At 44.4% G+C, this 26,103-nt stretch overlaps 1 protein-coding gene across 2 annotated transcripts in view; it reads left to right on the forward strand.

Annotated features, from left to right (window-relative positions):
• The window catches only part of Dock8 (dedicator of cytokinesis 8), a 203,482-nt gene that overhangs the window by 141,279 nt on the left and 36,100 nt on the right, over positions 1-26,103 (forward strand). For both annotated transcript variants that reach the window (XM_021221815.2, XM_029531370.1), the window contains exons 24-33: positions 675-770; positions 7,232-7,381; positions 9,158-9,271; positions 13,692-13,847; positions 15,442-15,581; positions 17,768-17,937; positions 20,718-20,857; positions 23,037-23,219; positions 23,535-23,664; positions 24,421-24,508. In XM_021221815.2, the coding sequence (XP_021077474.2) occupies positions 675-770; positions 7,232-7,381; positions 9,158-9,271; positions 13,692-13,847; positions 15,442-15,581; positions 17,768-17,937; positions 20,718-20,857; positions 23,037-23,219; positions 23,535-23,664; positions 24,421-24,508 (1,367 nt within the window). The remainder of the gene's footprint in view (positions 1-674; positions 771-7,231; positions 7,382-9,157; positions 9,272-13,691; positions 13,848-15,441; positions 15,582-17,767; positions 17,938-20,717; positions 20,858-23,036; positions 23,220-23,534; positions 23,665-24,420; positions 24,509-26,103) is intronic.

The raw sequence follows: 26,103 nt of genomic DNA on the forward strand, positions 1-26,103 counted from the left end.
CCCTTTTCCCTTTAAAAAATGTTTCGTGTGTGTGTGTGTGTGTGTGTGTGTGTGTGTGTTGTAATTCAGAGTTTCACTCATAAACCCATCCATGACATTTCCCTCATGAAGCAATAGTGGGATGATGCAAAGACTTGTCCAACCTTGAAGGCATCTGAATATATCATCCAGACAGTGGTTCTCAGAGTGTGGCATCCCAGTGCCAGCAGGAGCAGGATCCCCTGGGGAGCTTGATAGAATGCAGATTCTCAGGCCCTGCTTAGACCTTCTGACTCAGACTCTGAGGATGGCACCTGCCGTCTGAGTGTTACTTGAGGATCATAGCAACCAACAACTCAGTTTGGTGGAAGAGCAAAAACTAAGCAGAGAGGGGAAATGCATTGTGTGGGTGGTGGAACTTTGAAAGTCTTTTCTCTCTAGCATACACCCCGCCAGTTCTACCCAGGGGGGCTGCTCCACAGATGCAACTGTTATTCTAAAGCTAGGGCTATGGTACAGTGCCAACCGCTGCCCTCCTACATGTCATTTCCTCACTGATTTTGCCACCTGTCATGGCCTGGGGTACCTTCGACACATGCCTCTCAGCTGTTGTATCAGAAGAGAAGGAAAGCGGGTTTAGTGGGTATTAATTAACCTTGCCGGCACAGCCTGGTTCTTGTTTGTTTGTTGTTTAGCATTTCCATGAGGAGCTTGCCCTGCAGATGGTGGTCAGCACTGGCGTAGTGAGAGAAACGGTCTTCAAGTACGCCTGGTTCTTCTTCGAGCTTCTGGTAAGATTCTTGTGTTTGTATCTATGCTCCGGCTGGGCAAGCGAAGCACACCTGGGAAAAGCAGAGTTTCCTGTGTCAAGACCTAATCCCGAGCCTAGGATTGCTCCTTGAAATGCAGCCGTCCCTCATCCTCCGTCCATCTTCCACCAGACTTTATCGACTCTACCTTAAAAGTCAACCCCCGTCTTTGCATCTCCTCATGGTTCCCACTTGAGCAAGCCACCATTGTTCCTCATGTGCCTCTTGAAGTATCTTTGCTCTCAGTTCATCCCTCCCACCCCAGGCAGCCAGTGTCATAAAGACTGTGTCAGTTTCCTGTGCCATTAAAAGAAATCATAGCTAAAATGCCCTTGTATAATCCTACTGTGTACCTGTGTCTCACACCATGGTCCCCTCATTTAGCCACATTGGGCCCCTTTTTAGTTCCTGGAAAATACCAGGCCTGGCCTTTTCAACCTAAGGCTTTTTTTTTTTTTTTTAATTTTCCTCTCACAAGCTACCTTTTACTACCCACCCTCAACACACCTTCTGCTCTGTCTTCTGGCACCACCTCCTACAGAGACCTCCTCTGGCCGCCATAATTCAGTAATGGTATCTCAACTTTACTAGCCTCCTCTTGGAGACCCCATTCACTCCTTACCAGCACTGTATGCAATTTGCCATCGTTTTCTGTCTTACCTACTGGATTTCCAGATTGCGATCTATCTTTATTACTCAACGCTTGATATCATACAAGCAGTAACCAGCCACACTAATAGTAGTTGGGAGGAATATGAAATCTGTATATTTACGTAGCTATGGAGTCAGTCTCCCAGCAGAACAGCGAAGGGTACATTTATTGTTCCTCCATGTTATCATAAGAGTGCTGATACCTCCTTCTACTTCATTATTAACGGACATAGAAAGATTTTGTCATAAAGACCATTAAGAACAGAGGCTGGGAAGATGACTCAGTGGGTGAGAGCACACATGCTCAGCAAGATGCCAACCTGAGTTCAAATCCCCACATACAAAACTAAAGCGAGGCTGCATGTGCATGTAACCCCGGCATTGGAGGACAGATAGGCAGGTGCCAGGAGCTCAGTGGCCAGCCAGCCTGGCCAAATCTGGAACCTCTGGTTCAGTAAGAGTCCCTAGGTGGGGGCAGGAATGGTGGTGCACACCTTTAATCACGGCACTCTACTAGGCAAAGGCAGGAAGATCTCTGCGAGTTCAAGGCCAGCATGGTCTAAAACAAAATCAAGTTCTAGGACAGGCAACAGAGAAACCCTGTCTCAAAAACAAAAACAAAAACAAAAATAAAAACAGAGTCCCTAGGCAATAATGCAGAAAGCAGCAGAGATATGTAGCATGTAGTTTCTAGTACCCCTCTTTAACTAAGCTCTGGGCAGATAGCACTACCAACCCCTGCCCTGGTTCCCTTGGATCCTCCGATGAAACACACACACACACACACACACACACATGCTTATTTTTAATATGCTTTTAGCTCAATGGTTGGGTACTTCTAAGCGCGTCCTTCTCCTTACGCCCAGCTCAGCATCTCTAAATCTGCCTTCCGCTTAGTTGCATTTCTAATCTTGCCTGCTACCCCAGGCCACTCCACCAAGATCTCACACCTGATTGCTTTTTTTCCCCTCCAAAGCATGACTAATCTCTCTCCTTCCTTGCATCTCCTAGCCTGCCTTTGGGAATATGGAAGTCCCGCCTCTTCTACCCAGCCATTGGCCACTAGCATCTTGATTGGTCAGTCAAGAACCAACTGGGGAACAGGACCTTCAGCGTTCACACACAGATTCCCCATCAAGGCTCTGGAAATTTGACCAATTCAGCACCAGATCTTAGTCTTCAAGCCAAGCTGGTTAACACTTGTGGCAACAGCTTGCTAGCCTTTAGTTAATAGCATCGTCAGGGTATACAGGAGCTCTATGGTCTGGCACAAAATGGACTATTAACAAAACGCATCCCCTTCTTCTTCAGGAGGCACAGAAAGTGTTAAAAAAAAAAAAAAGTCTTGAAAGACAAAACAAACAAAAAACCTGTTCTGTATGTCCCGTTCTGTCTGCCATCTCACCCACCATCAAGCTTCCCTCAGAGAAGATCCACTTAGGCCATGATCCATCTATAAATAATTCATAAAATAATCCCAAATTCTAAGTCAAAATTGCAGACTGAAAAACAAAACAAAAAAAACAAAACAAAAAACAAAAAGAACTGAATTTGCCTTAACGAAAGGTGTCTTAATTATTAACTCACACATTTGCACACACTTCCTCTAACCGCTCTTGGATCTTAGACAACACCCTGCTTGTGGGAAAAACACCAAAATCCCTGGGGCAGGGACTCAAGCCCAACTTCGTGAGGGAGCCAGTAGCAACCCTGCAGGCTCTCAAGTTCATCCTTGAAATCGTGTGAGAGCTCCGCTTCTCCCCATCACACACACCAGGACTAGAGAGATGTGCTACCTTGCTCCACTGGGGACAGGTGGGGCCTCCTTCTCTAACTCGAAAGTCTAGGTTCTTTCTAGTCACTATTTTGTCTCTTGGAGAAGCTCAGAGTTTAAACATCTCAGTCCATCATACTGAGTGACAGTAGGCTCACCCATCCCATCCAGTTAGAACTCTCTGTGACTTACTTGGTTCCCCATCATCATGAGCTCAGCTTGAGTGGGTCCACAGAGCATCTTGTAGCTCCATTTTAAAGGTAAGTTTATATTCTGGGAAGAAATAACAGTGACTCTGTCTATTGAATAACATTAGTAGAAGTTGGCACCCCTGAAAAAAATAAAAATAACATCCTAGGTGAATTGAGCATCTTACTTATGTATGCCAGCTACTGTCTTAAATATTTTTAAAGCATTGTCTCATTTAATCTTCCTACAGCCTTGACTCCAGGTCTTTATGATCCTGAGTTTGCAGGTGGGGTTAGGGGAAGAATGGCAGCCACAGAAAAAGCTCCCGGGTCTTTCTAGGGTTGGTGGTATTACTTCATTGCTCATGACTACAAGGAGTGAAGAATCCCAGAGAAGGTGAAAATTGCTTCTAACTGGTATAATTGTTCACTAAGACTTGTTTGGCCCAAGAGAAGGGGGACATCTAAAGTTAATATGTCCCTTTTACCTCTAGGACCCCCTTATGCTACACAGATGACATAGTTTAGAGAAGTTCCCATGGATCAAAGCACTTTGATGGGGTTGGTCCAAATGCAGGCCCACCAGGACAGCAGATACACGGGGCTCTACAGACTGTAGCCACTCTGTCAGGGTCTCAGCAGCTGAAAAGCATTTATCACAAGGCCTCTCCCCAGGTGTGTGAGGTGGTGCAGGAGCCAATAAAGACTAGAGAGACACCCAGGATGCCCCAGTTGCCTGAATCCTTTGGTTACCTTGCCTCGTTTATTCTGAAGAATCACAGAGAAGGAGCAGAGCATTTGGGGGGATAGAGAAATCTAGAGGCAGAGAAGAGGATCCACTCGGCAGGGGTTGGAGCTGTAGAAAAACATTAACACTGCCAGGACAACTCTGTGGCAGTAGGTGTGACAAATGGCTAAACCGTTCACCAGTGACCTCGGCTACAGCCTCCTGGTCACCAGTCCAGCCAGAAGCCAAAAGGAACATAGGGAAGGGGCCATTGCTACAGTGTACAGACACCTCCTGAACATTCATACACAGAGAAGGGCAAGAAGCCATGAGGGGGTTGGGGGCTGCAGTGGACATAGAACGGCGGCCATTGAGCCCAGACCCAGGGAGCACCTCAGTCCTCCGTGCACTGTACCTGACCGGTGCTCAGAAAGCCTGAAGAGGAGAAGGAACAACTTTCCCTTGGCAGCAGAGGAGCAGTTTGACACCTCCAGCTGTGCTGGCCACCAGGTGCTAATGAACAATAACTTTGTCCCAGGAGCCAGTACATTTAGTCCTCGGGTGCGTTTCACACATTTTAATGAATGAGCCCTGTGCAGTTAGAAACCTCGAATTCAGACCTGGGAGGCCGCAAGGTAACTAGGTGACCTAGTTCACTTCCTCCGGACATGCCGTCCTGCGAGAGGGGGTTCTGAAAGGTGTCCCTTCTCAGAATGGGCCACAGAGGCAAATGTGGGAGAGATTCTTTTCCCGCCCCCACCAAACCCTACGTATGGGTTAAGTCCCACTGATATTTTTGCTGGGTTCTTCTGTGAGGACCCAGGGACACAAGAGCTGGCAGGTTGCTGGCAGTCTGGACACAGGCCATCAGTGGGAAGTACTATTGTGAGAATTATTTATTTGGTTGTGGGATGGCCAAACTCAGCAGGCAGGAGCCGAATGTAACAATGAGTTCAACAGGCTGGCGCTGGGGTGGGTCAGCCAGCCAAGGATAGGGATTGGGGTCACCTGAACAAAGAGCCCTTGTCTTCCCTCGCCCTTGGCTGGAAGTACAGTGAGAGAGATACTTTTGTCTAACAAAAAATTGCACCCTGCCCCCACCCCCCGTTCAGGTCGTCTCCCCGTGCGGGTGTGCAATTCTAGGACTATGGATATGTCTGTGGGACCTGGGCTAGAAAGTCCCTTTAGGTTAGGGAAAGCCATGGTTCTTACATTGGCTTTTCCGCGGTTGGGTCTGCCCCGAGCTAGTCAGGGCATTATCCGAAACTTGGATCAGAAAGCTGCCTCTGTCCTTCCTTCTTGCATTGCCCTCTGTGTTTGCACCTTGTTTGTCTCGGTCTTGACAGGTTTATGTTTCGAGAAACAGAACTCTGCTGTCAGTGAACAAAGGGTTCCATGTTGTTCAGAGTGGAAGCAAGTTTCCAAGACACCAAATGGGGCAGATGTGGGTGGGTCAGCTTCGAAGAAAATTGCTTTTCTGTTGTTGCTGGATCGTTTACTTGCTTGCTTGTGTGTGTGTGTGTGTGTGTGTGTGTGTGTGTGTTATTTGCTTGTATTGGCTGATGTTTTTGCTTGCTGGCTTTGAGGCAGGGTCTCACTTTGTAGCCCTGGCTGACCTGGAACTTACTATGGAGACCAGTCAGACTTTGAACTGGTAGTAATTCTCCTGCAGCCAGCCATCTCTTGGGTGCTGGGATTACAGGTAGGTGCCAGCAGGCCCAGCTGACAATTGGTTTTTTGGTTTTTTTTTTTTTTGCTGCCATGCTCTGACTAGCCTATACAAATTCATGAACTAGATTTCAGGATGTCAGCACACAGCCATGAGAAATCTTAGTGTAGTGGACATTTGACCTATTTCTGTGATAAAATATTCTGAGGAAAAGAAGAAAGGGAGGGAGGAGGAGGGAAGGAAGGAAGGAAGGAAGGACAGATGGACAGGTGGGTTTATATTGGCTCACAGTTCACTGATGCAGTCCATCAGGGTAAGGATGTCATGGCAGCAGGAGCCTGGGGCAGCTGGCCATATTGCATCGGTGGTCAGAAAACAGACAGTTGACTGATACTGTGCTCAGCTGCTTTCTTCCATGTTGTTCAGTCTGGAGACCAGCCACAGAATAGTGCCACCCACGGCAGACAGGCCTTCCTGGCTCCAGTTAACCTAATGATGCCCAGAGGTTTGTCTCCCAGGTGATTCTTGATCCTGTCAAGTTGATGGCTGGCAGAAACCACCACCCCAATCTTCCCAGTCGAACTGTCACAAATAACTCTCAGCAAGCTCACCCAACTGTAAGACTCCACCTCTGGTGATGTCATAGGATGACCCCAGAATCTCCTGGCCCAGGAGGAACCCAAAAATTATACATGGTCTAGATTTTAAAATAGTAGCTACCAGTTGATTAATAGATTGGTTAACTGTAAGTTAGCTTAAGAAACTCAAAAAATAATTTTCCCTAGAAGATGAGCCAACATGGGCTTCATAATGAGACTCATCTCAAAAACACATATTTATATCCTTCAGAGGCAGCATTCTATATAATGGTTTAATTTATAGATAGCCAGCCAAATACTGATCATTCCATAATATAGTTTATAGTTTAAATTCTAGAAGCAGAAATTAACTGATGTGAACTATAGAACTGCTTTTTAAAAAAGTTTGATTTTTAAACTCCATATAGGAGGAGTCTTTTTTTCCTTGTTCTCCTTACTGTAGTTTCAGGGAAAGAAAAGACTTTACGCTCAGACAGCATTATAAAGTAGTTCCTGTGCATCTTGTATCACGTACCATAACAGCCTGTGTGCTTCTGAGGACCCAGCCTCACTCCGTCTCCAGGATGGAGGCTGTCTTCTGACACCAGGCTAATCAGTTAAGCTCCAGGTTTTGCCAGCAGCAAGAAAGGAGCCCCTGACTTGGGCTCAAGAGGAGGACACACTGCCTACCTCCAGCCACCATGGCAACCATTCCATGCATCAGAAGCATTTCCTAGTTCAGAGCCATCTTGGATACCAGGAAGTGCATCGTGAAAGGTTTCCTTCAAGCCCGGCAGTCCCCTTTTGTATGTTGTACAATCAACTCCTGTGCTGACATTGTCCCATTCCTCCGTAGGTGAAAAGCATGGCACAGTATGTCCATAACCTGGATAAACGGGACAGTTTTCGGAGGACTCGTTTTTCTGACCGCTTCAAAGATGACATAACTACCATCGTTAATGTGGTCACCTCGGAGATAGCAGCCCTTTTAGTGAAACCTCAGAAGGTAGCTGTATGATTCTGATTTATAAATTGTTTGCCTTGACTGACCATGTTACAGAAAATAAAATAAAATAAAAACCTCATGGGAAAACTAGTTAAAATATAACACCTGTTAAAATATTCTGGACTATTCTCTGGGATGTGGCTGGAGATTGCTGTAAAGACTTTGCAATGCAATTGATCATTTAAATGACTTTATCAGAGAAAACACTGCTGCTCTCAAGTGATTCGGTCTGCAGTTTAATGGAGTACATAGTGGATATTTGCCACCTACTTGAAAATGGTTTCAAAAATATATTTATGTACAGAAAGAAAGATAACAGTGGTTTGTAAAATGTGAAGTATTAGTGCATGGGTATGATTTTTGTACCAGTCTTTAACTTGAAATCATTCCACAATTAAAATGTAAAAACATATGTAACTAAGAATGTCATGGGCCAGCAGGATGGCTCTGGGAATAGAGTACTTTCTACCAAGCCTGAGGGGCCTAAGTTCAGTCCCCAAAACCTATGTGGTCAAAGTGGAGAACCCGACCTTTGCACATGTGCCACAACTCACATTTACCACCGCCATGCAAATACATGTAATTTAGATTGTTTTATTTATTTATATTTATTTTATTTACATATTTTGATGTTTTATTTATTTTATGTATTTTATTTATTTATTTTTTTGAGACAGGGTCTTACTATATAGCTCTGACTGTCCTGGAACTCACTATGTGAACATCTCATAAATAAGAGCACTGTGAAAAAATAAGAAAAATAAAACAGAAAAACCATACAAAAACAAAAATTAGCCTGGCTTCAGTTTTTGAAAAAAAAAATTCACTCTCCCAAATATGACTCTAACATCTTTCAGAATGAGAACGCTGCCTAATTGGAAAAGAAAAAATTAAGCCTTTTTATCCTGACTGGATTTTAAAAAAATAATCCTTATAAATTAAGAAGCTGTCTCCTGGGAGCTGGGGGAATGGCTCAGTAGTTATGAGCACTTGCTGCTCTTACAGAAAAGACCAGGTTTGGTTCCCCACCCCTACCCCCACCCCCATCCCCACCCCCACCCCACCCCCCAAAAGAAACATGTGATGTCTTACAAATACTCACTCATACACATAAAATAAATAAACCTAGAATATGTTTTAAATCTATTTCTTTGAAGATAGTGAAAGCATTTCAAGTTAGTCCGCACACTCCACCCCAACCCAAAAAAAAAAAAAAAAAAAAAAAAAAATTTAGCCAGAAGCTGGGTGTTGGTGTTGCACGCCTTTAATCCCAGCACTAGAAGGCAGAGCAGGCAGATCTCTGAGTTCAAGGCCAGCCTTATCTACAGAGTGAGTTCTAAAACCTCAAGGGCTACACAGAGAAATCCTGTCTCAAAAAAAACAAAAAAACAGAATTTGAAAATTTAAAAAATTATTCAGGTATTTATATTCTCAGAAGTCAGGAGACTGAGGCAAGAGGATCAGAAATTCAAAGCCAGCCTGAGCTAGATAGGAAAAGGCTTTTTAAGTTTAAAAATATCTTAAATTATTTCTGTTAAGTAAATAAAAATTTAAAATGTAAAAATTCACAGCCCAAAACTGTATATATGGAATGGAGTTGATTACGTACCTCTAATTTTGCATGTACAAAGCAAGACCGATGGGGAAAAAAAAAATCCATCTAGAATTAAACTTCGCCCAGAAGGATGGTGGGCCAATATAATAGTCTCTTCCTCTCCCAGTGTAGTTCCAGTCCAGGGCTAAACAGTATGGTGTGTGCCTCTGCTGCTCTTACAGGAAAGCGAGCAGGCGGAGAAGATCAACATCAGCCTGGCCTTCTTCCTGTATGACCTCCTGTCAATCATGGACAGAGGCTTCGTGTTCAACCTCATCAAGCATTACTGCAGCCAGGTGAGCGCCCCGGAGCTGCGGCTCAGCCCCTTCCCACCCACAGCTTATGCGACAGAGTGTTGCCATCTTCAGTGTGACCCCCACACATCTTGGACTTTCACCGTCTGTACAGTGTGCGGGTCCTTCGGCCACACTGGATCACCTGGACCCCCGGAGCGTGCATCAAAGCCGTCAGCAAGTCAGTCTGAGGAAACCGAATTTTCTCAGGAGCGTGACTTGCTCCAGTTAACAGAGAAATCACAGGACCGTGCATTTAATCTTTGATCAGGGCATCCAGAGTTTGAGACTGGGACGATGGCTTCATGTGCAAGTGTGAGGACCTGAGCTTAGAGCTGCAGCACCCACCTAAAAGCTGGTGACATAAGCCTCTCACCCCAGTGATCCTGGAGACAGACATTGGAAGTGGAGCTAAGGCAGATCCCAAGGGCTTGCTGGAAAGCCATAGAAGAAAGCATTTGACATTCTCTTGACCTACAGATCTCACACATACACACACATACACACACACGGAGGAGGGGAGAAACCAATTTTCAGTCATTAGAATTATTAATTAAATTGTGGTTTGAAGTTCTAATCTTAAAAATCTGATGAGCTCGGATTGAATTTGCAGGAGCATGAAGCACATGTTTTTTTTAATGCAGCACAAGTAATAACTACCACAGAGGGTTGTTGTTGTGGGTTGTTGTTGTTGTTGCTGCTGCTGCTGCTGTTGTTGTTGCTGTTTTGAACCAGAGTCTCACGGTATGACTCTAGCTGCCCTAGAACTATGTAAACCAGGCACTCAGAGACCACCTTACCCCTGTCTCCCAAGTGATGGGATTAAAGGCATGTACCTCCTTGCCCAGCTTTCTTCCCCAAAGTTTTGAACATAATTCTTTCTTGATTTTCCCCTATCAGAATGTCCTGGCAATAAGAACATATTATTGTTACTACACCTCTTCTTCCATATTTCTTCTCTTTACCATGGCCACCATGTCTGCCACTATTACCACAGCCACAGCCACCACCACCCCCTCTCCCAGACTGCCATCACTTCCACCATCACTGAGACACGGAACAGTTAGTAATGGGATGGCTTTAAATGCCATCTCTGTGTCTCTCAGTTTCTTTGCTTGCCAAACAGGGTTCTCCTCTGCAGGGCTTTGAGGGGTGTGGTACCTTATGGAGGAGAAAGATGTGACCAGAGGAGACACAGGAGCTTCACTGGGCTGCTCGAGAGAAAAAAGCTCTTCCCAGTCAACCATCCAGAGGCTTCCAGCAAGGAGCCACCATCGGGGGAACCAGGAGTGGCCAAAGCTCAGGCTCGCTCTCCTGTGTGTGTGTGTGTGTGTGTGTGTGTGTGTGTGTGTGTGTGTGTGTGTGTGTGNGCGCGCGCGCGCGCCTGTCTGTCTGTCTGTCTGTGTAGTGGGTAACTGGTGAGGTTGCTCTGCAGGCACAGTAGGAATCTGGGTTAGAGAGCTGGAGGGGCTGTAGGCTCTACCTTCTCAGTAGGACACAGCTGTGCATCGAGGGCTCATGAGCTCTGCAAAGTGGAAACTAAAGTCTGGAAATCTGTTTGGGTTTGAGCTGCTCTTGACATTTGGGTTGTAAGCCTAGGTTTTTAACAACTGAGTCATCTCCACAACCCATTGAGCTGCTCTTTAAAAGGGAATACGAGAAGACCCTTGGCTTTGTGAACCCATTACTGGTGCTCAGTGTCACATAGGAAGCGTGAGATGCAGCTGCACAGGTCTGTCAGATTCCTGCTTGGGACAACTACTGCACAGAACTGCACAGCGAGCTCTTAGCAGATACTGCTGGTGCTTATGCAACTTAAAACAGTTAACAATTCGTAATTAGGTAACCATAAATTTTGATTAAAGCCATAAAGTGGCTAACTTTAATCCCAGCATTCATGGAGACAGAAGTATGTGGATGTCTGTGAGTTCAAGGCCAGCCTGGTCTATATAGACTTTCTGGTCAGCCAAAGCTACATAGTGCAACCTTTTCTTAAAAAAAGACAGACGATCCCTATCAAGTGATTTCTTCTTAACTAAAAATTGTAGAGTGTATTATGTGATACTAGAGACAGAGCATTCTAGCAATATTATTAAATAATTTAGCTACAGTGCTTTTAAGTATTAAATTATATATCAAACAGCTAATGTATATTTGAGGTTATAAGTAAGGCATATTTTAGAGCTATATTAATAATTTCTTAATTTGCAGATTTCTCATTTGTAGAGTTAAAATATTTTGAATTTTTATGTACTATTTTGTGACTTCTTCCAATACACAAATGCATTATTTTATAATTACAAAATAAAAAGGGTTAATGCTTTCAAAAATTAGTTTTAAACATGGTTTCAGCTGCACATGTAGCAGAGGATGGCCTTGTCAGGTATCAATAGGAGGAAAGGTCCTTGGTCCTATGAAGGCTTGATAGATCCCAGTGCAGGGGAATCAAGGGCAGAGAGGCAGGAGNGGGTGGGTGGGTGGGTGGAGGAGCACCCTCATAGAAGCAGGAACAGGGGGTGGAATAGGGGGTTTCCAGGAGGGGGGAAACTGGGAAAGGGGATAACATTTGAAATGTAAATAAAGAAAACATCCAAATTTTTAAAATGGGGTGGGGTGGACCTACTTCCACAAGAATTATGGAATGAGTTAGCCTATATTCAAATAAGGCTTAATGCCCACAGTAGTAAATTCACATATAGAGGTATCTGTTCTGTCAGAAGCTCCATATGGTTTTTTGTTTTCTTTTGTTTTATTTTGTTTTGTATTTTTTCGAGACAGGGTTTCTCTGTGTAGCCCTGGCTGTCCTGGAACTCACTTTGTAGACCAGGTCGGCCTCGAACTCAGAAATCCACTTGCCTCTGCCTCCCAAGTGCTGGGATTAAAGGTGTGCGCCACCACCACCCAGCTAGAAGCTCCATATTTTAAACTTAATATTGTTAATAGCTATTAAAAATAGATCTGAGACTATTTTAGCTGGAAAAAGATAGTTTTAAAATGGATGGATCTATTATTAATATTTATTCATATTATTTGACCTATAATACTTTGTATTCACTTAGTGTATTTTTTTCAAATATCTGAAGTTAACATTTCTGTCCTAGTTTAACAAAATTATCTGTTTAGAAAGTTTCTTAGCGAGTCTATTCATAAACTTCCATGCCCTAAAAATTTGAAGATTAATCCAAACTGACAAATTTTTGGAATAGTCAAGAAAAGATAACTGATTTTAATACAAACCCTTTAAATTATATGGAGATTTTGGTAAGCAATATTAGTATATATCATAAACATTGATGCATTGAAAATTCTTTTAAGAAAATATGAAATACTCGCTGTCTAAATCCACTCAGGACTTGGGAAATCAGAGTTAACATTAAAATGTGTTGTGTTTCACATGCTACCATCTTCAAAACACAAATACAGCACATATCTGTCAACACACTTTCATAAAAGGGAATCCTAAACTACCAAGCTTGGTATTACTTTATTCTGTTTCTCAGACTCTCTCAAATCATCAGAGGGAATTACTTCTTATGTATTGGAAATTCCCTTAAGTGCTCAAAAAACCTTTTAGGGGGCTGATTTTCAAATAATGGAATGTGTAGAATTTCAGTTTTGGTGTGTGCTGGTATGGTAGACGTGTCAGTAGTAAGGAAGCACACGATTTAGAGCTAACACAGAGGTGGTCCCTGGCTTATTTATATAACACCCTTCTCCAAGGCAAATAGACTCCTGAGTTTCCCAAAGGATGCGCTGGGTAAGAAGAGACTCCTAGGGAGGCATTCCCATCCTCCACGTCCACCTGCCTGCCCTGTGGCAGAGCCCGTCAGGGTGAACAACAGCTAGAACTTCAGAACTGCTGGGCTCCAGAGCACTGTGTGCCTATCACATACAAGTCCATCTGTTTTCAAAGCTCCAGAATGGACATGGGGAAAGGTGATCCCAGAGCAGAAGGGCATGGGTGACTGTGCAGGGTGGGGCCACTTTTCTTCCAAAACAAAAGTAAGGCCACCCACAGCACACAGCCTCCCGTCATGCGCAACGCTGTCTTCCACTGTCAGTTTGTCACTTCTTGGTGGCAGTTTGTTGTTTCGCCTCTTAGACACAGTTGAATTTGCAGAAAATGTGTTCCGTTGTGCTATGCCGAAGCTGGTATCTCAAGCTTATTTTCTGCATAGGTTGGCTGTAGCGTTGATTAGCCACCGTAAGGTTGGAGCAAGAGTTTCCGTTTCGGGCCCACTGTTAAGAACAGTAGTAAATTAAAGTCAGCTGGAGCTCCTGAAAGGGCATTTGTTGCTCTCTCAGGTTAATCTTTCCTCCAACGAATGTCTGTCTGTGCAGAGGAAGAATGTGTCAGTGTCTGTTGATCTCAGCTCCCATTATCCTACACTAAACATTCTTTGCTCTGCCTCTTTCCCTCCAGCTGTCAGCCAAGCTGAATATCCTTCCAACGCTCATCTCCATGCGGCTGGAGTTCCTGAGGATCCTCTGCAGCCATGAGCACTACCTCAACTTGAACCTCCTCTTCATGAATACCGACACCGCACCAGCATCTCCCTGCCCCTCCATATCCTCCCAGGTAGTCTGCTAACTACAGGAAAGGGGCGAGCTGCTTCGTCAACTAGCTTAGTTCAATCGTGCATCTCCTATCTTACTAATTAGAGGAAAATCGCACTACTCAACCAGATCAGTTGGTCCAGATATGAGCTATAGGGTTCCCTGAAGCTGTAGCATCTAAATTGACCATTTACAAATCAAGTAATTTGGCTCAAGGGTCCCTAATGAGGCTAACTATGTAAGAAATCTGTAAGCCTAGGAAAATGAAGAAACTCAGGTAACTCTCAAGTCCTCCGTTGTCGACATTAACCAATTATTGTACAATATAGTGTGCAAATACAGGTTTAATATCTTCGCAAATACAGGGTTCCAAAGTCAAGCGAGATTTGGAAGCACTGTGTTAGCCTAGTGTCTTTGTCAGACAGCTTGCAAAGAAGAGGTGCAGGAGTTGGAGGGGCATGAGAAGCAATGATTCCCAACAGGATTTGACTGTGGAAATATCCTTACTGAGTCAGCACCAGAGGTTTCTCAAGGAATTAGTGTCCTCTAGAAAACCCTTAAGGACAATGTCATTTTACAGCCCTAATCCAGATGTGGGAAACAAGGCAGATGTTCAGAGCAGTAGGCAAGATATCTCAGGATGGTATTAGATTCTATTCTGCTGCATATCCTTGGTACTAGTACAGAGGGAACGGCTTGGCAGTGTGATAAGCGCCTGAAGTTCCAGGACTAAGAGGATGGGGGTGGGGAATCACATGGGCCCAGGAGTTAGTTCCAGATCAGCCTGAGCATTATAGTGAAGCCTCATTTAAAAATAATAATAATAATAATAATAAGTCATAGTAGTAGCTATTTGTGCCAGACAATATACCTGAAGTTAGCCCTGTGACCATTATAATGTGATCTGGGACACACGAGACTTACAAGGACCAATTCCAAATGTACTTATCATTGTGTGCTGTAGTCTGTTCTGTGGGCTGAGTCCTATAACTTCCCCCATGCTGACCTTGCCCTGGGTCCTCTCCCCATGCTCCTCTTCTGGCTGCCCCAAGGAGTTGACAGACCCAGGGCCCCTACTCAGCAAAGCTCCAGGATTTGCAGGGACACTTACTTCTGCTGTTCCTGGTGAACGGTGACATACTCCTAGAGCAAGAACACAGGACAGGAATAGCCTAGGACTGCCAACTCTGGCATTTCCGTGGCAGACACCACTTCTGGTTCCAGGCCAGAAACATCCAGACACTGCGCTCAGGCGACCTTCAGAAAGGGTTCTGGGGAGACAGACCACAGGGCGGGGCTGGGTACACTCCTTATTCCTCTGTCCACATGGATCCTGGGCCGTTCAACTGCAACTTTTGATATCAGACAGGCAAGGAGGGGATTAGCTAGTTTTCTTTTTTTCTGTTTTTCCCCTGTTTTGCTGTTCTGGGGACCTGGTGATGTTTGGCACATGTCCCACCACTAAGCTAGACCCCCCTAGCCTAGTTTTCATATCCATGTTCATTTGTTGGCCAGTCAGTGCGTGCGCTGTCCGGCCAGAGCTCCGTAAATGCAAGCCAGCACTGTTGTAATTCCAGCTCTTCATACTCATAAAGCTGCCATTTGTATTTCTGTAGAACTCGAGCTCCTGCTCCAGTTTCCAGGACCAAAAGATTGCCAGTATGTTCGATCTGACCCCAGAGTACCGGCAGCAGCACTTCCTCACAGGGCTCCTCTTCACAGAGCTGGCTGTTGCCCTGGATGCCGAAGGGGACGGGTGAGTATCTGACGCCTGAAATGGAACCTGATGGGAAAAGGGTTGACGGGGTTTCCAGTTCAACTTCTTATGTGTATGGCAAGACCTCAGAACTTGACCACTTACCAGTTCTAAGGAGAAGCGCTCATGTCTTGAGAGAGTGGTACCCGTGGAGTATAGAGAGGCAAGGCGATTAGAGGAGCCATGAAATGGGCTTGTTTTTACAGCACTGGCAGTTGAACTGAGAGCCTCTCGCACCGTAGGCCAGTACCGTACCAATGAGCCACATCCCCAGCCCCAAATGTCTATGGTTGTTTGTTTTTTATTTTCGTGACAGTTTCTCTGTGCAGTTCTGGCTGTCCTAGGACTCACTCTGTAGACAGGCTTGCCTTAAACTCAGAAATCCACCTACTTCTGCCTTCCAAGTGCTGGGATTAAAGGTGTGCGCCACCACCATACCTGCCTCAGAAGTCCCTTGTTTGAGCATAATTTTCAGAGACTGCTTTGCAGAGTGGATTCCCTAAAGGCAAACCCATTTTGCAGGGGAGACTGCTGAGGTGGAACCCAGGGCTTTGTACACACTAAGCATGCGCTCCTCTACTAAGCTCTACCTTCAGTTCTAACAAGGACACCTCTGACAAAGTGAGTGCAGAGAGGAAATACTAGCACGCCACTGTCCAAGGCTGGCAAAGGAAGTGACAGTGAAGAAGGCAGCTGTCCTGTGTCTAGATTATGCTTCTTATGGGCAAGCCTTCCCAGGCAAAGACGGATGCCATAGGCATGGATCTCGTAGATCTTTTCACTGTGTCTGTCCCTGAGTAGCTGAGTGTATGGCAGTGCCTGGACTTATTTGTTGGCTCATGGCTTGTATTCTATCATCTTCTCTCTGCTCTAACTAAATTCCAGTTTTCTCAGAATATTCTGTCCTATAACTAACTTATTTTCTCAGCATCAAAAAGTACCCTAGGACATATGCTGATAAGGTCCTGAAAGAAGAAAATTTGAACACAGAAGGATTTGCCTTCCAATATAAATACCCCCATTTTTACTTTTTTACTTGTTTTTAATAAATAGCATGGCTTTAAGTAATTTCTGAAACTATCTTTTATATTCACAGTAGCAGTGGTTTTAAATTTTCTATTTTTGTCCCAGTTGGAGACGTCCCTGGCGTCTGGTTGTGATCCTTCTAAAATCACTGCCGGGATATTGCTGTATAGCTTTAGCTGTTCCGGGCTTCACTATGTAAACTAGACTGGCCTCAAACTTACAGAGATCTGCCTGTCTCTGCCCCCCAAGTATTGGAATTAGAGGCATGCTGAATAAAAATAGGAATTAGAGTACTGGAATTAGAGCCATGCCAAGCTCCTATTTTTTTTTTTTGAAGAGCAAAAGGTTAAAATAGACATTTTTCAAAGAATGTGTGGTCATAAGCACACGAAAAGGTGTCCAGGGGGTGTGGCTCAGTGATGGATCTCCAGCATGTGCTAAGTCCTGGGTTCAATCCCCAGCACTTAAAAAAAAAAAAAGGAAAAAGAGATGGTTGCAAAAAAGAAGAAAAGGCAGATAATATAGCACTCAGACACTGCTGGAAGGAGGGCAGCATGGTTCTTTAGAGGTAAAACTATAGAGTTCCATTCCAGAAGTTTGACTGAGGTATATGCCCAAGAGATACATACTTAAACCACACATTTCATCATTAGTCGTTTGTGATAGTCCTAAAATAGAAACAACCCAAACATTCATCAATTGATGAATGGATAAGTGAAATTATTTTCTGTGCACAATGGAACATTACTCAGTATCCAAAAGGAATGAAGTATTTACACAATATGATGAATCTGGAAACAGCAAGCTATAGACCAGGATCGGAACACCGGATGTCCGTCTTCTACTCTGTTTTTTGTTTTTTTGGGTTTTTTTTTGTTTTGTTTTTTTTTTTTGTTTTTGTTTTTTTTGTTTTTTGTTTTTTGTTTTTCGAGACAGGGTTTCTCTGTATAGCCCTGGTAGTCCTGGAACTCAGAAATCCACCTGCCTCTGCCTCCGGAGTGCTGGGATTAAAGGCATGCACCACCACGCCCGGCTTCTACTTTGTTTTGCTTGCTTTTCACATGGTCACTGAATTGTCCGGGATCCTTTGGGCACTCTGGTTTAAGAGCACAGGGTCTCCCTCACCATAGCCTGGGTTCTCTCTATTATTCTGTCAACAGAATTAGCAGAGTACAGAGAAAAGCCGTGAGTGCCATCCACAGCCTTCTGAGTTCTCACGACCTGGATCCACGGTGTCTCAAACCGGAAGTGAAAGTCAAAATCGCCGCCCTTTACCTGCCGTTGGTCGGCATCATTCTGGACGCTCTGCCACAGCTCTATGACTTTACAGGTAAGGATCTGTCTCCTGTCTTAGAACAGTGAGGCCCCTGCCAGACGCCTTTCACACAGGAAGCAAGGGCTCTCGGCAGCTGTGCAGAGCCTCACAGCAGTGGTCACTAAAGCTTTTTTTTTTTTTAACCCAGAAAGGTTTTTAAAGACACATAATTATATATGTGTGTATGTGTGTGTGTGTGTGTGTATATATATATATATATATATGTGTGTGTGTGTGTGTGTGTGTGTGTGTGTGTCAGAAACTATTTGTTCTTCATTCATTGATCTGCTAGTTTATGATTGTCATTCACTGCACCAAAAGGATGAACTATAATAGAGCTAACTTCTCTCCTTTGGGATCGCTATTCTGTTGCTTTCAAGTAAACCTGTTTATTCTCTTTTGTGAGGCTTAGAGTAGTTGAAATCAAACAACATTTTTGCTCTTATACCAACCAACTGACACACAATCCAAGGTGTCTTTCGGTATTAGGAAATTATGCTGCCGCAGAAAACGGTTTGCTTTTGGCAATAGGAGGTCAATTGTACAATTAGAAGGAAAAAAAAAAACACAAATTTTAAAAAAATTCCCACGTCTTGGATTCATGTTCCTATTATAGTGTGGACCAGAGAGTATAGGTGGGAGCCCAGCATCCTGGTCACTTCCAAGCAGTCCTTGATCTGTCAGATTGTAGAGGCTACCATGTTGGAGGTTGCTGATGAATGAGCTAGAGTCTGGAGCGTGCATGCCTGAGTCCAGCCATCCTTACAAGACCGTCACCAGTGAGTTAGAGAACCATCTGAACCATGAACCAGTGAGTTAGAGAGCCATCTGAACCATGAACCAGTGAGTTAGAGAGCCATCTGAACCATGAACCAATGAGTTAGAGAGCCATCTGAACCATGAACCAATGAGTCTTAGTGAACCATCTGAACCATGAACCAATGAGTTAGAGAGCCATCTGAGCCATGAACCAGTGCATTAGAGAGCCATCTGAGCCATGAACCAATGAGTTAGAGAGCCATCTGAACCATGAACCAATGAGTCTTAGTGAACCATCTGAACCATGAACCAGCGAGTCTTAGAGAACCATGCCACTTCCTCCTAGAACAGTGGCATGCTTGACTAAACCATTTGTAAAATCATGACAATAGCAATGATTTAGTTCACACAATAATGAGACTGGGGTTCAGGAGATATCTTAGTAAAGAGCTTACCATCCACAGGAATCAGCATTCGATTCTCAGAGCTCACATAAAAAACCTCTGACTTGGCTATGCACGTGTGTTCCTAGCACTGGGAGGGTGAGATGGGAAGATCCCTGGACACAATCCAGTCAGCCAGCCAGGAAAGACAAAGGTGGCGATGCCGGAGGAACAAAACCCAAGGTCCTCTCCTTCCCTCCAAATGCACACACATAGTCTCACACCCTTCATATACAAACAGATACACAAAAGAGACCAATCACCTAGACCATCTAATTCATGCACATCATAGCATGAAAAGCAAGCACGCCTATGGAAGTAGTTATTTCTCTCCTTAAAAACTGACAGCAACAAAAACCCCTCCTATAAATCAGCAAGGAGAAAGCTCAGAGGTTAAGAGCACTTGCTTCTCTTGCAGAGGACCCAGACTCTGTTCCTGGCACCCACAAGGTAGCCTACAACTGTCTGTAACTCCAGTTCCACAGGATCTGACACTCTTTTGTCCTCTACAGTGAGCATGCACACATGCAGGGCAAACACTCATACACATAGAATAAGAATAAATATCTAAAAAGACTTCTCAAGGTCTAGTCAATGACGCAGAACTTAAGCATACTTGATGCTCTTCCAAAGGATCTGGGTTTGGTTCCCTGTACCTCACAACTGCCTGTAACTCCAGTTCCAGAGGATCTGATGCCCTCTCCTGACCTCACCAAATGCACAAGGTACACATACATACATGCAGATATATGCAGGCACTAACACGTACACATAAAATAAAATTTAAAAAAGCTTATTTTTCTTTTTAAAGATACATCTCATGGGGCTGGAGAGATTGGAGAGATGGTTCCATGTTTAAGAGACTGGCTGCTCTTCCAGAGGACCCAGGATCAACTCCCAGCACCCTTGTGGCAGCTTATAGCTGCCTGTAACTCTAGTTCCAGGGGATCCAATGCCCCATTCTAGCCTCTTAGGGCATCAAGAATAAAAGTGGTATACAGACATACATGTAACAAAACATGGAAATTATTTTTAAAAATAAAAAAGATAAATAAAATAAAGATAAAATAAAAAATAAAAAAGATGTTAAAGATATATCTAAAATTCCAACTTCAGCCCCATAGATTACCATAAGTGACCTTTGACAAGTTTGGCTTTTCAGTAAAAACAGGTATGTATATGATAATAATAAGTTAGCATTTGCTTAGTTTTTTGAAGCTTAGTAACTTAGTACAGGATTTATTATAATAACATTATTTCTACAGGGTACTTATTCTGTAGTTATATTTCATTGACTCATTATTTAAAATAGAGTAAAATAGAGTATCATAACCCAGAAAAAGTATTACAAAACTTTAAAAGCTTTTATTTTTTTTACCATCTGAAAAAATAGTTCATAGCCAAAGTTTATGCTCAACATTTTGTTTGTTTTAAGCCTGCCTGCTTTTTCCATATATGAATAATTCATATAGATATATATCTCGTTTTGAATTACGTGCTTACTTCAGTAAGATGTGTCTGTCGCTTGTGGGAGTTAAGACGGGGAAATGTGGTCTTTGGCTTGACGTCACCCGTGGGAATGTTTAATGGCAGATGCTCGCAGTGGAAGGAGTCGTGCCAGTGGCTCTTATGAAGAACAAGATGTGGCCAATGGAATCAACCAGAATGTGGCCCTGGCCATAGCAGGGAATCAGTTTAATTTGAAGACCAGCGGAGCAATGCTGTCTTCCTTGGTATGTGTGGACATTTCTTGAGTGTATCTCTTGTTGATGTCACCTCCTCCTGACTTCTGATAGAACCCAGCTTAGAACAGACATGCTTTCTACCTCAACACTACAATACAGGAATCAGTGAAGCCCTCTGATCAGAAAGCTACAGGAACAGCAAGAGATGCACATGACAGGGTTAGCTAGTCCCAGGGTGTCAAGCTGAATCTGGGGAGTCTGGAATGATTGTAGAGAAGAGCAAACCAAGGTGTCCATCCTTGCATTGGATGTAGATGGGGCTTACTCCGTGTGTTTATTAGGATTACTGTTTGCCGCCAATAAATGACTAAGGCCCCAGAAGCTTCCAGAACAAAAGTCAGCCTTGCTAGGTCCCCAGGGAGTCGAAGGAGATTTGTCCCCTGACAGAGGGGATGATCTTTGTGGAGTGTGGGTGTACCTCTGCTGCACGCAGGTGGGAATCGCCTGTTTGCCGATGCACTTTGTCTCTTGTCCGAGCAGCAGTTCATCTTCTAGCTCAGTGTTGTCTTGTTTTGGTCTTCATTGGCTTGAGGGGCTTGATTTTGTGATCCTAGGGATGAGCCTAAGGCGACCCGACCCAGGGTTTGCAACTCCTAGGCACTCAATTTTGTTTTGCGTTTCAACGTAATGTCTGAATCTGCAGCAAACTTGCTTGGTTTACTTCTGAGAAGGCAGGGTCTTGACACAATTTCTTTACGAGCTGACTTTTTATGTCTTCCTTCTAGCACTTCGCAGTCTCTGCCCCTTTCACCCTTGCCCAGGAGGGTTGGAGAGCAGGGAAACAGGACACCTGAGACTTGGCAACACTGATTTTACTCACTAAACAGTGCCTTAGATCACGTTCTACCTTTGAATGATCCACCTTACCAAAGTTACCTGCTCAGGGCAGTGTGTGCCTTTTATATTAATTGCCTGTAAGGAGTAGAGAAGCCGGAGTTCACCTATTAGAACGTGTTCTCTATGAAGTTCTAGCGGAAGACTGTCCCCTTTAGGGTCTGTCTTAGTCAGGGTTTCTATTCCTGCACAACATCATGACCAAGAAGCAGTTGGGGAGGAAAGCGTTTATTCGGCTTACATTTCCATACTGCTGTAGATCACCCAAGGATACAGGACTGGAACTCAAGCAGGTCAGAAATCAGGAGCTGATGCAGAGGCCATGGAGGGATGTTCTTTACTGGCTTGCTTCCCCTGGCTTGCTCAGCCTGCTCTCTTATAGAATCCAAGACTACCATCCCAGAGATGGTCCCACCCACAAGGGGCCCTTCCCCCTTGGTCATTAATTGAGAAAATACCTTACAGCTGGATCTCATGTAGGCATTTTCTCAACTAAAGCTCCTTTCTCTGTGATAACTCCAGCTGTGTCAAGTTGACACAAAACTACCCAGTACAGGGTCATACTCAGAGTAGCTTAAATGAAAGCAAGTTTGCCCTCTGTCACTTCCATCCAAGACTAAGATTTTCTTCACACAGTTCACGAATTCCTCATTGCAATGTTATTTGCACAGTCCACCCGATATTAGGTGCACCACATGAAGCAAGGGGTCAGCTACACATTGTTATCTGTCCTGGTGTTATGAGTTGTAGCAAGTGTGCTTAGTAGCACTCTGTAGTGAACACTCACCAAGGCTATTACAGCACATGGCCTGGGGACTCACCCCCACACCAGTGGATCTTAGTGTAGGTCCCGTTGCAGATGGCTTTGCAAAGACTTGACCCATGTGCTAACCAGTTCGTGCTCTTGATGTGAAACTGAACTATGAACTGTTGGATTATTTTATGGTACCTGGTCAGGCTAGTTCTCGTCCCTAAGTCCAGTCCTCCACTGGCCATCTTGAAGAAGAAGTCCTTGGAGATCTTAGCAACAAGAAAGCCCCTCTGCATCACTGATATTTAAGAGCAACATCAAGATCCAGGGCAGGGCACCAGACTGTGCTCAGTTCAGCGGTTCATAGCTTAACCCCACTCTGCCCCAGTGTGCCTCTCCTGTGCAGCCCTGCTCCGAGCACACATTCTCTAGCCTGGGGAAGACAGGGGTACTGGAAGCAGATACCCAGCCATGTGCTGGAAGTAGGCACAGTGTTCTGAGGGGTTCTCATCTTACACTTGTAAGTTTTCCTGTGGCCTGACTTCTTCCCTCCCTCCCCCCCCCCATTTTGCCCCCTTCCAGCCCTATAAGCAGTACAACATGCTGAACGCAGACACCACCCGCCACCTCATGGTTTGCTTCCTATGGATTATGAAAAATGCTGATCAGAGCCTCATTAGGAAGTGGATCGCTGACCTGCCTTCCATGCAGCTCAACAGGATTCTAGACCTGCTGTTCATCTGTGTCTCCTGTTTTGAATACAAGGCAAGTGGGGGGGGGGGTTGTCTTAGCTGTTTCAATCCTGTCTTCTTACTCTCTTCCCTTTGGGCAACAGCAGCATAGTTCATCCTTCCTACACTGTATTACAACCCACAGCCTGTTTGCATCTACAGATGTGACTGTTCCCTGTGGAAAGAATATCTGCCTATTGCAGTAGGCCCACTCCTGCCAATAAAGCTTTATACATAGGAGCCCCCAGAAAAGTGGGGGTCTGCACCATGGCCCTGTTCTCTTTTGACAAATCTCTCCCTCCGCAGAGATCCCACGAAACCAAATGTGTTTCTACCTCTGTCCTTCCAGGGAAAGCAGAGTTCTGACAAAGTCAGTAACCAGGTCCTGCAGAAGTCAAGAGATGTCAAGGCCAAGCTGGAAGAGGCCCTGCTCCGCGGGGAAGGGGCCCGTGGGGAGATGATGCGCCGTCGCATTCCAGGTGTGCGGTAGTCCTCCCATCTGCTACACAGCTCTTCACTCTTGGATGTCACTCCCTGAGACAGCAAGTTCTGGGACCCTGTGTTTGTCTTGTAGAGTGTTTGTTCCCCACTTCTGAGGGAAAGAGTCACCCTGAAAGTATCCCCAAATGCTGTGTTTTAATTAAGATTTAACAGCAAATAAAGGCCACATCTAAGAAAGCGGTTCATGGATTAGGGAAGAAGCGCTGTCTTCCTTGTTTCAAACCCTTCTAGGGGACATGATCAACAAACTGGAGGGCTCTGCAGCCCATGATCATATCCCTGAATCATTCAAGATGCTACTGCATAGAGCAATCTCCCAAAAAGCATGTCAGAGTAGCATCGTCCTAGGGTTCCCATGACCCAAACACCTGCACTCATTGCTTTAATATGATAAATATGATTAATATGCCCAGTAAAACAGTGACAGGAGGACATGGACTCTGGAGGACTTTCACCTGACACACTGACCTTCCTTCTAGCAAGTCAGGGGGCCTTGTGGGAACCCCTGCTCAGGAGAACTGTGGAAGGCAGACCATCTTCCAGAGCTGCCTCCTATTCATCCAGGGCAGCTCACCACAGACACAGGCACGGCGGCTCTGTCTCCTCAGAGCAGCACAAACTGATGAACAGGAGACCGTGCTGATGCTTCTCAGCTAAGCTGAGCACTGGACTTTTGGTTATCTTAGAGGGTTTCGTGCTAATCAAATTCCTGTCGTGTGTTTCTTAACTCCCAGGGACTGACCGGTTTCCAGGCATAAATGAAAATCTGAGATGGAGGAAAGAGCAGACACAGTGGCGGCAGGCTAATGAGAAGTTGGACAAGTAAGTCACCCCGCCGCCCCCTCTGCACTGTGTTCACTCACAGTCTTAGCTCTTGTTCCCAGGCTACTTGTGTTACTGGGACAACTGTATCCTTCCTTCAGAGGGTAGAACGAGAAGGAAACATACTGTCTGTGTAAGTACAGCTCCGGCTGCCAGGGATGCCCAGAGATATAAGAAGCCTTGACTTCAGCTCTTAACAATGTATCTAGAATTTAAAGAAACCTGCTTTCCAAAACCCGGTTGATGAAAGCAATTGGTGAGGAGCAGAGAATAGAGAAAGCAGGTCCTGGTGTCAGCCTTGCAACTCCACATCTGTATTTCCATAATGAAAATGGATGTGAAGATGGATATTCAGAGATATTTATAGCAGCTTTACATTTTATTGTTCAAAAAAATCAAAATATATTTGATTTTGGAATATATTTGATTTGATTTGGAAGTACATAACAAAATACCAGGTTGTTAGAGTGTTATGGGGTCATTAAGTGATCAGGACAAATGCTTGGTTTTAGAGTATGCTCTTTAATCTCTAATTACATACAGTAGCTGCATTTGTAAAAGGCCACAAAGAAATTTACCAAAACATTAATAATGATCTTTGGGTTTTAAAAATGTAAGTGATTGATATTTTCTTTTTCATACTTCTTGGGTTTCCTACATTGGATTTGCATTTATCTATTATAATCAGAAAAAAATGCAAAAAAAAAAGTGAAAACTAATCTTGCTTGGATTACAACATATACTGTGTGTGTGTGTGTGTGTGTGTGTGTGTGTGTGTGTTATCTTAATTTTCTTTCAGCTGCTCTAATAAAAACACTATGACCAAAAGCAACTTGAGGGGGACAGGGTTTCTTTTATCCTATAACTTAAAATCTATCACAGAAGAAAATCAGGGCAGGAACCTGGAGGCAGAAACTAAAGCAGGGAACATGAAAAACCACTGCTTATGGGTTTGCTCTTCATGACTTGCTAGCCTATTTTCTTATATAACTCAGACTGCCTGCCCAGGGGTGGGGTGGCAGCCCCATGGTGAGCTGGGCCCTCCCACATCAACTGTCAATCAAGAGCATGCCTCCTCCACAGACTTGCCTATAGGCAAGATGATAGAGGCAGTGCCTCAATTTTGAGATTCCCTCCTCCCAGATATGCCTAGGTTTGTGTCAAGTTGACAGAAACCAGCCAGCAGATGTGTATATGTAGATGGTATATCAAAGGGGGGAGGGAGGGAGAGAGAGAGAGAGAGAGAGAGAGAGAGAGAGAGAGAGAGAGAGAGAGAGCGCCATATATAACAATTTAGACATATGAGCACTAAAGCAAAATGTGTGGGGATAAATAATGTATGTCTTCTCTGCCTCTAAGCCATAGGTGCCCTTATGAATCCCAGATTCACTGAGCAAAACACTGAATGGTTCAAGACCCCACATATACAACAAAACATAGATAGTACAGCTTCATTGTGTATGAAGTGGTCATCAAGGGAGGGATGAGAAGATAACAGTGTTATAGTAAATAAATGTTAATGTCTTCACCATTACTGTAGAATAACACATCCTAGTCAATCTATAGGACTCTTGGGGAGGGGCTCAGAATTTCTC

Source organism: Mus pahari, chromosome 1, assembly GCF_900095145.1.
Source record: "Mus pahari chromosome 1, PAHARI_EIJ_v1.1, whole genome shotgun sequence".
Lineage (NCBI taxonomy): Eukaryota > Metazoa > Chordata > Mammalia > Rodentia > Muridae > Mus > Mus pahari.